A 16,300-nucleotide genomic window follows, 5' to 3' on the forward strand; every position below is an offset into this window, starting at 1 on the left:
AAATGGAAAATGGAGAAATCACCAAAGAGGAATTCAAACAAATAGCTAGCACATGTAAGGATAAAGTAAAAAAAGCTGAAGCACAGAATGAACTCAAGCTTGCTAGAGAGGTTAAGAACAATAAAACGGGCTTTTTTGGGTATGTCCGCCACAAAAGGAAGAAGAAGGAAATGGTAGGGCCACTGTGAGGAGAAGATGGCAAAATGCTAACAAGGGACAGAGAAAAGGCAGAATTACTCAACACCTTCTTTGCTTCAATCTTCTCAGAAAAGGCAAAGGGTGCTCAGCCTGAGGATAATGGAGCAGAGGACAGAATAGGGGAAATTCAGCACAGAAAATGTAAAGAGGTAGTATGGAATACCTGGTTAATCTAAATGAATATAAATCTCCAGGACCAGATGAACTATATCCAAGGGTATTAAAAGAACTGGCAAATGTGATATCGGAGCCATTGGCAATAATATTTGAGATCTCCTGGAGAAGAGGAGAAATCCCAGCAGACTGGAGGAGGGGAAACGTTGTCCTCATCTTCAAAAAGGGGAAAAAAGAGGATCCCAAAAATTATCATCCAGTTAGTCTGACATCAGTACCAGGAAAGATTCTAGAGCAGATCATTAAACAGAGAGTCTGTGAACATCTAGAAGGCAATTTCATAATCACAAAAGGTCAACACGGGATTCAGAGAAACAAGTCATGCCAGACAAATCTGATCTCTTTTTTTTATATAAAATTACCAGCTTGGTAGATGAAGAGAATGCTGTGGAAATAGTATATCTTGATTTCAGTATGGCCTTTGATAAGGTTCCCCATGACATTCTTGCAAACAGGCTTGTAAAATGTAGGCCAGACAAGGCAACTGTTACATGGATTTCTAATTGGTTGACCGGCCAAACCCAAAGGGTGCTCAACAATGTTTCCTTTTTTGTCCTGGAGAGAAGTGTCCAGTGGGGTCTCACAGGTGTCTGTCCTGGGCCCAGTGCTATTCAACATCTTTATCAGTGACTTGGATGACAAAATTGGGAGCATACTTATCAAATTTACAGATGACACCAAATTAGGAGGAATAGCTAATACTCCAGAGGACAGGATCAAAATTCAAAATGACCTGAATAGACTAGAAAGCTGGGCCAAAGTTAACAAAATTAAATTCAGCATGTAGAAACGTAAGGTACTGCACTTAGGGTGGAAAAATGAAATGCACAGATATAGGATGGGGGACACCTGGCTGAACAAGACTACATGTGAAAGGAATCTAGGAGTCCAAGCAGACCACAAGTTGAACATGAGTCAACAGTGTGATGCAGCAGATAAAAAGGCCAGTTTGCAATTTTAGGCTGCACCAATAGAAGAATAGTGTCTAGATCAAGGCAGGAATGGTGCCACTCTATTCTGCTTTGGTCAAGCCTCACCTGGAATACTGTGTCTACTTCTGGGCACCACAATTCAAAAAGGATGTTGAGAAACTGGAGCGTGTCCAAAGGAGGGCAACTAAAATGGTGAAGGGTCCGGAAATAATGCTCTGTGAGGAACGACTCAGGGAGCTGGGGATGTTTAGCTCGGAGAAGAGAAGGTTAAGAGGTGATCTGATAGCCCTGTTCAAATATTTGAAGGGATGTCATATTGAGGAGGGAGCAAGCTTGTTTTCTGCTGCTCCAGAGAACAGGACCTGGAACAGTGGATGCCAGCTACAGGAAAAGAGATTTCACCTCAACATTAGGAGGAACTTCCTGACAGTAAGGGCTGTCCAACAGTGGAACACACTTCCTTCGAGTCTCCTTTCTTGGAGGTCTTTAAGCAGAGACTGGATGTCCATCTCTCGGGGATGCTTTGATTGAGATTTCCTGCATGACAGGGGGTTGGACTGGATGTCCCTTGTGGTCTCTTCCAACTCTATGATTCTCTGGTTCCCAACCTTTGATCCTCCATTTGTTTTGAACTTCAGATCCAAGGAACCCCAGCTAACGTGGCTAGCAGTGAGGAATTATGGGATCTGAAGTCCAAAACATCTCGAAGACCAAAGTGTGAGAATCACTGGTGTAATTCTTTTTCAGCCTATGACATTCAAGTAAGTTGAATTACTCTTTTCAAAGACTTATACAGTATTCTTCTTTCTTGATAGCTGCTTTCATGAGCAAATCCCCTGGCACGGGAGGATCTCAGAACACTCAGGCCATAGAAACTGGTAGTCACCCTCTTCATGGACTACCAAATTCATTGTCCACTCCAGTATCTGAGCTGTCACGTATTTGTTCTCTTGTTGGAATGTTGCCACCAGATTTTTCCTTCCTTAGAACCCCACAGGTAAGTTTAGTTGTGAACTGTAGATCTGCTGAAAAATTAATTAGTTATTGCAACCTAGAAGAAAATGTTTGGTTCATTGTTTAGTTCCAACATAAATAAATAAATACTGAGTCAAACGGCATGAATAACACCATACAAAAAGCAGGATTGAATGCAGAGGACTGAGTCATGAAAATTGGAGGAAGGAACACCAACAATTGAAGATATATAGATGACATCATAATACTAGTATAAAATAGCAGAGATATGGAAAGATTATTGAAGAAGATCAAGACAGAAAGTACAAAAGCAGGCTTACAGCAGAACATCAAGAAAACAAAAATTATGACCACAGATGATCTACATAATTTTAAAGTAGATGATGGAGAGATAAAAATAATTCAAGATTTTCCATACTTGGGTTCAATCATCAATCAAATTGGAGATTGTTTTTGTGGGTTTTTCTAGCAGAGTTTCTTTCTGACGTTTCGCCAGCATCTGTGGCTGGCATCTTCAGAGAATGCTTTGCCTGGAAAAATTGGGTGTATATATACTGTGTGAGCCTGGGAATGCAGGAGTGATTTGCATGTGTATTGTTCTGGGATGCTAACAATACACATGCAAATCTCTCCTGCATTCCCAGGCTCACACAGTATATATACACCCAATTTTTCCAGGCAAAGCATTCTCAGAAGATGCCAGTCACAGATGCTGGTGAAACATCAGAAAGAAACTCTGCTAGAACATGGTCACATAGCCTGAAAAACCCACAAACAAATATGGATGCCGGCCATGAAAGCCTTCGACTTTACAAATTGGAGATTTCAGTCAAGAAGACAGAAGAAAACTAGGACTTTGAAGGCAGCTATGAAGGAACTAGACAAGATCCTGAAGTGTAAAGATACATAATTAAATGCCAAAATTAGGATTGTTCCATGCAACCGTATGTCCCATTTCTGTGTATGTTTGTGAGAGTTGGACATTGAGGAAAGCTGATAGGTAGAAAATCACTTCATTTGAGATGTGGTGCTTGAGAATAGTTCTGAGAATACTGTGGATCAATAGATGGATCCTAAAGCAAATCAGCCCAAACTCTCCCTGGAAGCAAAGATAACTAAACTGAGCTTGTTGTATTTTGGCCATATCATGAGAAGAAAGGACTCGCTAGAAAATACTATAATGCTTGATAAAGTGGAGGGCACTAGAAAAAGAGGAAGACCACATTCCAGATGGATAGACTCAATCAGAGAAGCCACAACCATGAATCTGCAGGAACCAAGCAGGGTGATTGAGGATAGGGTGACTTGGAGATCTCTCATATATAGGATTGTCATGGGTCAAGGTCAGCTTGAAGGCAGTTAACAAAAGATACTTATCTTGCAGTATTAGTCAGATACAGCCCTCAGGACCAAAGAGGTTGATGCCACTGCATTGGACTGAAGTATCAGTTCACCAGATTTATTGAGCAGAGTTATTGAGTTGTACCTGTTTGTGCCTGTGTGCTACTGGTGGAACATATTCCCACTCACATACAAATGCCACATTTTTGTTCTAAAGGATTGGGGTATGCTCTTAAGTAGATCTGGGATGTGCTCATGAGGCACAATGAAGGAGGAGAGAAATTGGAAGTCACACTACATGAATGATAATTAATTCTCTCATGATATTGGATGTAGCCTTTCATATGTGCTTTTGGCCATAGGTATTCTTAATTCCAGGGTTAGGGTTAGAAAACAAAGAGATTGTTATTTTTTAAAAAAGTATGCTTATTTTGCTGTCTTTGTTTATAGTATTTTGTATAAAAATCAGTATTAACATCAACTTGTTTATCTTCCATAGACAATGACCGTTTGTCAAGTAAAGTTGTCAAATGGTTTATTAGTACATGGACCTCAATGCCATTCTGAAAATGAAGCCAAGGAGAATGCTGCATTGTTTGCTTTACAGCAGTTGGTGAGTTCAGTAGTCATAATGCTTTACAAAACCCCGGACTGTCTTTCTTTATTAATTAGGTACACATTTATTGTGTCTCAGCAAACATCCTTTTTTTGTGCAGAGCTCTGTTGGAATGAACTTTCCACTCCCGCCACCACCAGCAGCACCAGTATTCCCAAATTTTCCACCTGTTGGAGCTCTTGTGCCACCTGGATCTATTCCTCCAGTCTTCACCCAACACAATGGTAGATTTTATTTTAATTTTGTGTGTGTGTGGGCGGGTGCTGTGGTGTAACCCTGTATGCAGCCCTCAGCCTAATTTGTACAAGGTTTTCTGCAAGTGTTTGATTTAGACCAATCTGTGTGTCCCACCCCCAGCAGCTGTCTGTACAGAGGGAAGAAGAGAAAAGAGGGCTGGCAGAAAGAGGGATGGCAAGGAAATGACTAAAAGGGGGACATGCTTGATTTTTGCCTAGTGCTGTGCTTTCCCCACCAGGTAATATCTGAGACTATGTAGATCTCAACCAGAAGAAAGTTCTGCATCCATCTATAAGAGCATTCATACATCTGAAAAGAGGATCAGTCAAAATACATAAATTGCATTTTTCAGAATGCAAAAACTGGTTGTTATTTTTAGGGAGAAGACTTACATTAGAGGAAAGAAGTAACAAAGACAATGTTCATTAATGTCTTGAAAATATGTCTCTAGTGTTCTTGGAAGACTGTACTCTTCAATCATATTAACACAAAATGTTTTGTGACAAAGATCAGATCAGATTCCCCCACAGCTGAATCAGAGGGTGGGTGAAGAAAGCTACTTTTTCTTGTAGTAATAGAATCTAAAGCAAACTAATTATTTTCACAGCTAATATGTTCCCTTCACCAGCTCATGCATTCGGCCCAGTACGATGGGGAACACCAGTGCCAGTTCATGGCAAAACTTACTATGCTGGTTCATATCCTGGAAACATGCCTTTTTTAGGTAGTGTACCAATTGGCACACATAACCAGTTCATCCCTTTACAGGTAAGTTCCACAGTGACCACACATCTAAATACAAAATTCTGTATGCTTATCACATGTTAGAAAGGTAAATGTAATTCTTTTTTAAAAGGTAACTAAAAAAAGGGCTGCAAGCAAGATGAACTCTGAATCTAAAGAATTCTCAGTTTCTCCTCAAGACACACAGTTAAAGAATGAACAGCCAGTAACTGATACCACAAAACTGAATCTCCAGGATGGTTCTTCAGATTCCTTAAGATCTCCTCAGCAAACTGCTCAGTCTGTGATGGGATTTCAAGAGAAAATGGCTTCTTCAAACTCAGTTGCATCCCGTAAAAAATCAACACCAAATGTATCTACCAAAAGAAAGCCTAGAAAATTAGCTGTCAATTTTGGTGCACCTAAATCTTCAGAATAAGCATGGTATCTGGATGACTTTATTAAAAAAAAAATAAAAATTTTAGTGTAATAACTCAAAACATGCTTTGAATTGTGACTATCTCCTGTCACTCTAATTATTTTCAATATGTAATTATGTTCACTGAAGAGATTGATTTAATCTGTTTAAAATCCATGAAACACTGAATTAAGGAAACTGATCTATCTGTTGTGCCTCTCTCTCTTTAAAATGATTTTATGGATCTGTCCCTGAAGAGGAGCAATAATATTGACATGGCAGTCCTAATAATTGCTTTCTTTAAACAGAATTGAGACACCAGCGAATACAAAGCATGATTGTTGATGTTGCTGTAACTTTTTAAAGTGATTTATTTATATGTAACCTGAACAAGTTATCTCTCTATTTTTCAGATCTTTCTGATCCATTACAGTATGACTAGATTTTAACTATTGTGACACTGCCACCTTTGTTTTTATGTAAGATTCATTTCTAGGAGTTATGCCAAAGCAGCTTAAGAACTTGGACATTGTCTGACTAAAATTGTTGTAATAAACTGTCTTTAACATACTGGCACCATTAACAAACAAGTGACAAGAAAACCAGAGTAGATATGTTTCAGAAATATTTTACAGAGTAGTGTTTTAAGTACAGGTATGTGAGGAGGTGTCCCTTAATTGTTGGAAGTAGTAATTTGAGTGATTGACTTGATAACCTGTACTACAGATCTGGTATTCCTAGGACCCATCAGAAAACCCAAAAACGTTGACTTTTTAGTGCTTCTATTGATGTTTACCTGTATATATTCTTTGGTCTGGTGTATCCAAAGCATGACTCCTGAATCGTTTATTTTTATTAATATCAGCTATTGTTTGAATGATTCCATGTTTCTGTAGGGCAGAGATTGATGTTTTACCTTCATAGTTTGGAAGATGCTGCAGCACAGTCTCACATTCAGACTCAGTAGTTTCTTCTTTCTATTCAGTGTATAACCTAATATCTTTCAGTTCAAATTTATTTTGCATTGTTAGAGAGATAGATAACATTAAATGGAAAGATGCTATTTTATCACTAGCTTTCAAAATGTCACAATGTTATTTTTAGCATCACCTATTTTGTACAGGATGTGTTGGCTGCCCTGCCTCACACATTGCTTTTTCCAAATGGACTTCCATGTAAGAAAATAATGTCTGAATAGTACTATCTGTTCAGGTATCTGAATAGTATGTCTCTTCATACTGCTAAGTAAATGAATCACAAAGCTTTCTAAATTTAAGTTTGTGGATGGAAGAATATATGCATGCACACACATGCAGCAGTACTGTTCTTCAAATTATAGAGCAGTGGTCCCCAAACTTTGGTCATCCAGATGTTTTGGATTTCCGCTCCCAGAATTCCTGGCTGTTGACCAAACTATCTGGGGCTTCTGGGAATTGAAGTTCAAAACACCTGGAGGACCAAATTTTGGTAATCACTGCTGGAGTATGGTACTTTAACCACATTCAAATATTAATGTGCAAGCAGTAGAACACAGTAGTTTAAGGGGAGTGCCACACTGCACTGTGGGAAATGAGCATCTACCACAGAACCTTAGGCACAATTCATCTAAAAGTAAGAAATGGTTTCCTCAGTTATTATTGTTTAGGAGACTGTTTACTTAATATTGGCACAGAGATCAGTGGGTCTTAAAAATGGCTTAACTTGGGGCCGAGTCCAGACATTTTTGTTAATATTGCCTGATAATCAATATTGTTTAAATTCTGTTTCATAGTTAGAGCAGAGATTTACCAATGTGTCTAGATATGTTATTTAAAATTATCTAGGAATATAAATGGCTAATTCACCCTTATTCCAGATACTAGCATCCATTTCTCTAATTCCACCAGACTTACTTTGACCTCTGCATACTAGGACTAGTCCTATGGAAGGAATTCTGAAAGCTGATTTTCTTTTTTTGACTCAGAACCAGCAAATGTATCTGTTTATTGTTACTTAATACCAGGGGCTCTTCCTTCTCAGTAAAACTGCCAGTTGAGTTTTCATCAACTTGGTTCCCATCCATGTTTTGTGTTGTGTCTGTTTCACTCTATCTTGCTTTATTATGCTAATTTGGAGGCACCCAGTTTCTAGGTATGTAACATATAAGACATAAAAAATTGGTTTTAGGCATTTTATTCATAATTACATTCTGTTTTTTGATAAAGATTATATGTCTCATTTCTCTCAAAGGATATTTTGTAAATGCTGGATTTTTCACTGAGATCTTGTATAGAGTAGTATTTTATTAAAATCTGAAAGGGAAGATTTTTATGTGCACATTTTGTAGTTTCGTTTTAAAAAAGAAAGCAATTGGTCTGTCTGCCAAGTGAAATGTTTGAACTTGGTATGAATGGGCTGCATCATTGTGTATAGTGTTGTGCATTTCAGAATTCTAGCATTTGGTCATGCAAAAGATTATTAAAAAATATTTTAAATTTGTATGTAAAATAAACTGAAAAAACATATGGATTGCATACTCTGGAGAGCTTTAATACAATAATTTTATAAAAGACATGCCCACATCTGCTTGCATTAAAAACGTATACAAATATTCTGTGTTCAAAAGGCTTGTTTTCTCATTGCCAGTTAATATTTGTTGTTTTTTAAGGATACCTTTCTTTAAAGATGAAACTTACTGTCTGGGGTCATTACAGTACTTGTTACTGTGTGCTTTCAAATCGCTTCTGACTTATGACGACCATAAGATGACCCTGTCACAGGGTTTTCTTGGCAAGATTTATTCAGAGGGGTTTTTTCTTTGCTTTCCTCTGAGGCTGAAAGGTCACCCAGTTGGTTTCCGTGGTCAAGAGGGTATCCAAACGCTATTCTCCAAAGTCCTAGTCAAACCACATCACGCTAGCTCCTTGTGCCTATTAATCTTTAAGCACATTTACTCCACATGGAAAGAGTATTTGAAGTAGACATTATCTGTGGATGCTCTTAACATGATTTCTCAGTGACCCAACTTGTGTGGAGGAACCAGTATGGTGTAATGGCTTGAGCGTTGGACTGGGACTCTGGAGAACAGGGTTCAAATCCCAGCTGGGCAATGAAGCCCAGTAACACACATCACATCTGTGCTACGTATAGAAAAATGGAAATGAATGCATGCTCTAATTTACTGGTGAATGTCTCATCTAACAATAAGGTTTTGCCAGGATGTAAGGTCGATGATCTTCGTCTGGGCATGGACAGGGGTAGCGTGTCCCTGTTAGTGCTCTTGGACATCTCAGCGGCTTTCGATACCATCGACCATGGTATCCTTCTGGAACGCCCGAGAGAGTTGGGAATTGGGGGCACTGCACTCCAGTGGTTCCGTTCCTACCTCTCGGGAAGGTTCCAGATGGTGCAGCTGGGAGACGTGTGCTCCAATAAGAGGGCACTTACATCTGGTGTCCCTCAAGGAGCCATTCTGTCTCTCATGCTATTTAACATTTACATGAAACCGCTGGGAGAGATCATCCAGAGACACGGGGCGCGGTGTTATCAGTACGCTGATGACACTCAAATATATTTCTCTGTGTCTCCGACTGATGCAGTGACCAGGGATGGCATCTCTCCTCTTGATGCTTGTCTGGACTCGGTAATGGGCTGGATGAGGGAAAACAGACTCAGACTGAATCCAGAGAAAACGGAAGTACTTGTGATAGGTTCCCCAGGTCTGGGTTTGGAGATTTGTCCACCTATTCTAGACGGGGTCACGCTTCCCCTGAAGGACTCTGTTTGCAGTCTGGGGGTGCTCCTGGACTCGTCGCTTCACCTTACATCTCAGGTGGATGCGACGGTCAGGAGTACCTGTTATCAGCTTCGGTTGATACATCAGCTGCGACCCTACCTGGGCCGGGGGGACCTTGAAACAGTGGTATATGCTCTGGTTACCTCTCGTTTGGATTTCTGTAATGCGCTTTACATGGGGCAACCCTTGTACCAAACCTGGAAGCTTCAACTGGTTCAGAATATGGCAGCAAGGTTGGTCACTGGATCTTCCAGGGCCAGCCATATAACACCGGTACTTAAAGATCTACACTGGCTGCCTATTTGCTTCCGGGCACAATACAAGGTGTTGGTTATCACCTATAAAGCCCTAAATGGCTTGGGCCCAGAGTACTTAGAGGACCGCCTCTCTCCATATAATCCGCCCCACACTCTCAGATCGGGTGATAAACATCTCAAGAGTACCAGATGCTAGACGAGCCATCACTACACAAAGGGCCTTTTCCACCTCGGCCCCTAAGCTCTGGAACTCGATCCCCGACGAGCTCCGCTCAACCCCCTCCCTAGCCCAATTTAAAAAAGGGCTGAAAACGTATCTTTTCAAACAGGCATACCCCCAATAGCCCTGTTGTGATCCCTCTCCCCCTCACCGTTGTTACAATCGCTGCTAGCCTGGAATTGTTATTGTTATTGTTGTTTTATATAATGTAATTGTAATTTTTGATCATGCTTTTATTGTAATTTGTATGTTGTTGGATTGCAAAATCCACCATTGTAACCTGCCTTGATCTCTGGAAAGGCGGGCTAGAAATAAAGCTTTTATTTTATTATTTTTATTATTAAAAAGAAATTACTATATGAGAAGCCGTCTGCTCTGCACAGCACTGTTTCCCCCATTTCTTTTAACTTATGTAACTTTAAAAGGATTTCTAAAAACAGCATACATTTTAGAACTGAAACTGAAAAATGCATTTGATTATCATCAAATATATTTTCAGGGAATATCCACACAGCAGTTCTAGCTATAATATAGATGTGAGGTAAAACCAGAAGCAGAAACAGCTTCCTGACATTTTAATTAGTCTTGATAAAGTTATTACCCTATTGGGTTTTTTTAAAAACCTTTTCTAATGGACCAACAGAACTACCTGTTAGCAATACTACTGTCAACAATAGAAAGGGAAAATGCCAAATAAAGGGAGCGATGCTAGAACTGGAGAAAGGAACATTGGTTGTAGTAAGTCTATAGTATAGAAAGTCCCCATATTAAATACTGGCTTGTCCCACCCCCTTTTCTCCATTTGGCTTTTGTGGGAATACCTGTTCTGAGCCAGCAAAGATTTTTTTTAATGGTGGTTATCAATGGTGAGAAACTCATTGTAAAGCCATCAAGACTATGCTCCACCAGGTGTAGTATAATCCCCCAGCATTACTGCAATCCAAAGGTTGGGAAACACTGTAATCCATGAAATATAGATGTTTCAAACACCTTCATCCTATTTCCAGTTTCTTTCACCTCTGCTTCTTCATGGTTTACATTCAGTCTTAACTATAAAGTGCCCTGGGGATGTTTTTCCGGATAAGGTAAAAATTCTTTAAATAGCTATTTCTTCTTTCAAATGCTGAGTTGGCTGTTTGCCCTTAGTACGGAAGCAAAGTTGGAGCAACCAGAAATGGGATGCTTAGGAATTCTGATTATGTGACTAAACTGGGATATTAATATGTTTCCTTATTTCCCTGGTGTGGTAACTCATGGTGCCACTCCCCCGTTGGCCTCCTCCCATACCACGCTATACAGAATCCTGTAGTAATATTACTCGTAAATTGTAATTCTTGTACATAACACTGAATGTAATGGCAATAGCTGTGACAAACAGCTAGCAAAATCAAAATGTATACCTTTAAATTACAATAACATATGCACAGCCTAATACGGTGGTTCCCAGTTTTTGGTCATCTAGGTGTTTTGGACTTCAACTCCCAGAAACCCCAGCCACCTTGACCAACAGCCAGGAATTCTGGGTGCTGAAGTCAAAATGAAAATTGGATAAGATGTGATGTTTTAAAAGACAAAAAGTATTAAAAAATTAATTTTTAAAATTAAAATTTTTGAAATTTGATTTAAAAAAACCCTGGAGGCTCCCCTTTCTACTCCCACTGAGCCTTGCCCCATTTGCATCATCTCTTTTCAGCATTTTAAAGGAACACACTTTGGCTGAAAACCACTAGGCCTCGGTGCCTCTGGGAGGTAAATTCAATTAAATTAGGCCTTTTTAAAAAAAAAAAAAAAAAAGATGGTTCACAAATGATATATGACCCCTATTAGATTATTACGGATGGTAAAATCCATGTCGCCCTTATGCTGGCAGGGATGCCCAGTTCCAGGGACATATAACCGTATGTGGATCGGCTGCCCCAAAATTAATTCTTTTTGGCATGAAGTCTTGGATCAGATTGCTTTAATTACTAAACAAAAAACCAACTTCTGCCCGGCCCTCTTGTTATTTTCAATCTATACTATGGTTAATAAACATTAAAGACACAGAATGCCTATTACTTTTCTCCTAACGGCAGCTTGACTTGAAGAGGCCAAAGCTTGGAAGTCAGGGCTTGTATCCCTGGTTAATTGGTGGGAAAGAGTCTGGAACCAATGGCTAATGGAGAAGCTATTGGATAAAATGAAATGTAATTTACTACAACAAAACCAAGAATTTCTTTATGAAAAATGGCTTCCTTTTACTGATTTTGTTAACATAAATTATATAACTGTCCTCTCATCACTTTGCCAGTTGTCACTAGTCTGATGTTTTCCAAACAATTCAGTCTGAATGGGATTATATATGTGTGACGCTTTTGAATGCCCATTTTTATAATTATAATATTTTGTGGGGTTCTAGACATTTTCCATTGTTTTATTTTTTTTATACAATTTTAAGAAATTTAAACACACACATATATAATTGTATTTTTGAGAAAAGTACTCCCATGGGACTCCTTTCCCACTACATAATAAACCAGTTTTCAAACTGATCTGAGCCAGTTTGAATGGCCCTCGTTCGCACTTGCGCTGAATTCCTGGCACAGTTTGCCAAGGGGGGGGGGGGGTACTGCACTAAATGATAGTGTGGTGGTGATGATGATTTCAGTAAGGCCTTTGACAAAGTTTCCCATGACATTCTTGCAAACAAGCTTGTAAAATATGGGCTAGACAAAGTAACTGTTACATGGATTTGTAATTGGTTGATCGGCCGAACCCAAAGGGTGCTCAACAATGGCACCTTTTCATCCTGGAGAGAAGTGTCCAGTGGGGTCTCACAGGTGTCTGTCCTGGGCCCAGTGCTATTCAACATCTTTATCAATGACCTGGATGACAGAATTGGGAGCATACTTATCAAATTTACAGATGACACCAAATTAGGAGGAATAGCTAATACTCCAGAGGACAGGATCAAAATTCAAAATGACCTGAATAGACTTGAAAGCTGGGCCAAAGCTAACAAAATGAAATTCAACACAGAGAATCGTAAGGTACTGCACTTAGGGCAGAAAAATAAAATGCACAGATATAGGATGGGGGACACCTGGCTGAATGAAACTACTTGTGAAAGGGATCTGGGAGTTCAAGCAGACCACAAGTTGAACATGAGTGAACAGTGTGATGCAGCAGCTAAAAAGGCCAATGCAATTTTAGGCTGCATCAATAAAAGTATAGTGTCTAGATCAAGAGAAGTAATAGTGCCACTATATTCTGCTTTGGTCAGGCCCCACCTGGAATATTGTTTCCAATTCTGGGCACCACAATTCAAAAAGGGCATTGAGAAACTGGAGCATGTTCAAAGGAGGGCGACTAAAATGGTGAAGGGTCTGGAAACCATGTCCTATGAGGAACGACTCAGGGAGCTGGGGATGTTTAGCCTGGAGAAAAGAGGTGATATGATAGCCCTGTTTAAATATTTAAAGGGGTGTCACATCGAGGAGGGGACAAGATTGTTTTCTGCTGCTCCAGAGAACAGGACCAGGAAGAATGGATCCAAGCTCCAGGAAAAGAGATTCCACTTCAACATTAGGAGGATCCTCCTGACAGTAAGGGCTGTTCGACAGTGGAACAAACTCCCTTGGAGTGTAGTGGAGTCTCCTTCTTTGGATGTCTTTAAGCAGAGACTGGATGTCCATCTGTCGGGGATGCTTTGATATAGATTTCCTGCATGGCAGGAGGTTGGACTGGATGGCCCTTGTGGTCTCTTCCAACTCTATGATTCTATGATGGTGATGATGATATGAGTCAGCTTCAGAGGCATGCAGGCACTGTTTCATAAGCCGAGAGAGTCACCTTCCAAAGTGCCTTTTCTGTGTGTTTTTGGTTCTTTAATGGTGATATTGATATCAGAAAGCCTCTGAGGCATGGTCAATGTAAATTGCTGTGATTTTTACAAACTCATGCGCAGTGAAGAAAAACCAAAGTCCCTTGACACACACTTCTGAGAAGTACACTTGGTGCAAGAACTGTGAAACCACCTTGACATGTTCAATATGCGTGGCCATGTTAAACCATGCTAAGTGTTGAACCCAAGGTGTTTGTTTATAGAATAAGCCTCTGAAATATGCAAGAGGCCACGTTAAGTAAAGCTATGTGAAATGCCCAAATGTGCTGTTGTGTGTGTTTTGGAATGGAGGTCGGGGGTGTTTGGCCAGAAAGGGAAGAACATTTCTGCCATCTGTCTAGAAATAATGCCCAAATGTCCTCCATTTTGATCATGCCTAAGAAACAGGCATTTATATTAACATTTTTCAAAAATCATCAAATTTTTTCGTGTGTCCCCCATTTAAAAAAAATGTGTCCTACATTTGAAAACGTTGTCCTACATTTGTCCCGGTTTGGAAGTCCTGACTTATGGCAACCCTAAGCGCAACACTATGGTCAACTTTAATCAAAAGTCACACTGAAGGACCTTTGGGATTCCTAGAGAGAACACTCCACTTGGCCTTTGTAGCCCCTCCAGAGCAATCCTATGGTCAATGTCTCCACATTCTCTGGGGTCAGGGGCACAGGACCCCCGTGAATGTGGAAGCACCACGAATAACAGAAACATTATGTTTTTACCTAAGAGAACACCTCTCTAGGGATCTCTAGGTCCTCCAGGGCAACTCTCTGGTCAACATCTGCCAGACATTGACCACAGGATTGCTCTGGAGGAGCTGCAAATGCCGAGAGGAGTGTTCTCTCTGGGAACCTCTAGGCCCTTCAGGGCGACTTTCGGTGGAAGTTGACCATAGAGCTGCACTGGAGGTGCTAGAGAGAACACTCTTGGCCTTTGCAGCCCCTCCAGCGCAGTTCTCTGGCCAGTTTCTGGCAGATATTGACCACAGAGTCGCCCGGGAGGACCTACAGATTCCTAGAGCGGAGTCCTGTGAGGTAAAAACACACTTGTAGTGGGAACCAGGCCTTCAAAATCCGCCTCAGCAGCAGCAGCAGCAGCAGCAGCAGCACCGAGGGCGCTCGGGGCCTCCGCCTTCTCCCCGCCTTTTCTGCTGCTGCTGCTGCTGCTAGGCCCGCCTCCTGCTCATGGAGGAGCGCCACCTAGTCCCGGCCCTCGCAGCAGGGGCAGGCTCGGCGGCTTCTGCTCCTTCTCCTGCTGCTGCTGCTCGGGTCGGGTGTCGGCTGAGCTCCTGGTCCGGCGGGGCTGATGGCGGACGGGGCAGAGGAGGGGTACATCTTGGGCATCGACGTGGGCAGCACCGTCATGCGGTGCCACGTTTACGACCGGGCGGCGGAGCTCAGAGGAGCCAGCGCCCGGCAGGTGAGACTTGGGGGGGGGATATATATATATATATGTATGTATGTATGTATGTATGTATGTATATGGGTGCATCCACATTGAGGAATAACCCGGTTTGGAACCGCTTTAACTTTGTCTGACTCCTTGCTATGGAATTCTGGGAGTTGGAGTTTGTTGTGGGGCCCAGAGCGGAGCAGAGCTCCGCTCTGGGCCCCACAACAAACTCCAACTCCCAGAATTCCATAGCAAGGAGTCAGACAGAGTTAAAGCGGTTCCAAACCGGGTTATTTCTCCAATATGGATGCATATATGAGTGTGTGAGAGAGATAAACCTCCATCCCACGCCTGTTTACTCGCTTTCTTCCTTGCTCTGATGTTGCAAAACAGGATAATGATCTTCCCACCTGCATCCAAAACAACAACAACAACAGCAATAAGCCAAGGTGGCTTTGACCTGAGGCGTTTTGTGTGGGTTTGCTATTGACTAAGCGCCCCAGAATCACATGGAGTGGACTTAGGGAGAGCCACACTCTCTCAGCCTCAGGAGCCATGGCAAGGGAGAAGCCACTCCGAAGAAAAACAGAACACAGCAACCCAGATAGGGAGCCTTAGGGTCGCCGCCATAAGTCAGAAATGGCTTTTAGAGGAACGCACCAAGTCTGCGTTAGTCAAAAGCGACTTGGGAGTTTATCACACACTCGGAGCTAATTTGGGCTTTAAAGAGAGATTAAAGCGCGTTTAAAGCATCCTGCGAATAAAGCGAAAACAGCAAGTAATTGCGCGAATGATGACTAGACCCAATTGCTCAAATAAAGGGACATTGGGAATGCATTGTCGCTGAGATCCCGAAAGTAAAAAAGATGTACGGTAATGCTTTTTTTGTGACTAATGGCGGGTTTTGTGCAACGTTGTGTGAAATGGTTTTGTGTAATTTCTGAGATCCCGATCACTTTCCTGTGATAAACTCAATGGAAGCACACAACAACAAAGACACTGTAAATTTACTTTCTCCACATTTTTCTTTTTGTTTTTTACTTTCTACTTATATGCTTTTAAAGATCCCCCTTTCCTCCAACTGGTTCCTGTTAGCTTTCTAAAGTACTAGAGGTTCTGCTTTTGCTCAGTGGTTAATTAATGAGGAAAGAAGCTTGATTGC

At 41.1% G+C, this 16,300-nt stretch overlaps 2 protein-coding genes across 4 annotated transcripts in view; both read left to right on the forward strand.

Moving 5' to 3' along the window:
- XRN1 (5'-3' exoribonuclease 1) overlaps window positions 1-8,127 on the forward strand; it is a 64,802-nt gene extending 56,675 nt beyond the window's left edge. For both annotated transcript variants that reach the window (XM_089509114.1, XM_089509115.1), the window contains exons 39-43: window positions 2,120-2,301; window positions 4,120-4,233; window positions 4,337-4,460; window positions 5,081-5,241; window positions 5,330-8,127. In XM_089509114.1, the coding sequence (XP_089365240.1) occupies window positions 2,120-2,301; window positions 4,120-4,233; window positions 4,337-4,460; window positions 5,081-5,241; window positions 5,330-5,635 (887 nt within the window). In that variant the 3' untranslated portion in view covers window positions 5,636-8,127. The remainder of the gene's footprint in view (window positions 1-2,119; window positions 2,302-4,119; window positions 4,234-4,336; window positions 4,461-5,080; window positions 5,242-5,329) is intronic.
- Window positions 8,128-15,019: 6,892 nt separating this feature from the next.
- Window positions 15,020-16,300, forward strand: part of GK5 (glycerol kinase 5) — a 41,816-nt gene continuing 40,535 nt past the window's right edge. For both annotated transcript variants that reach the window (XM_089509116.1, XM_089509117.1), the window contains exon 1: window positions 15,020-15,165. In XM_089509116.1, the coding sequence (XP_089365242.1) occupies window positions 15,052-15,165 (114 nt within the window). In that variant the 5' untranslated portion in view covers window positions 15,020-15,051. The remainder of the gene's footprint in view (window positions 15,166-16,300) is intronic.

This window comes from Sceloporus occidentalis, unplaced genomic scaffold (assembly GCF_023333645.1).
Source record: "Sceloporus occidentalis isolate IW3139 unplaced genomic scaffold, rSceOcc1.0.p SCAF_2, whole genome shotgun sequence".
In the NCBI taxonomy this organism is placed as follows: Eukaryota; Metazoa; Chordata; class Lepidosauria; order Squamata; family Phrynosomatidae; genus Sceloporus; species Sceloporus occidentalis.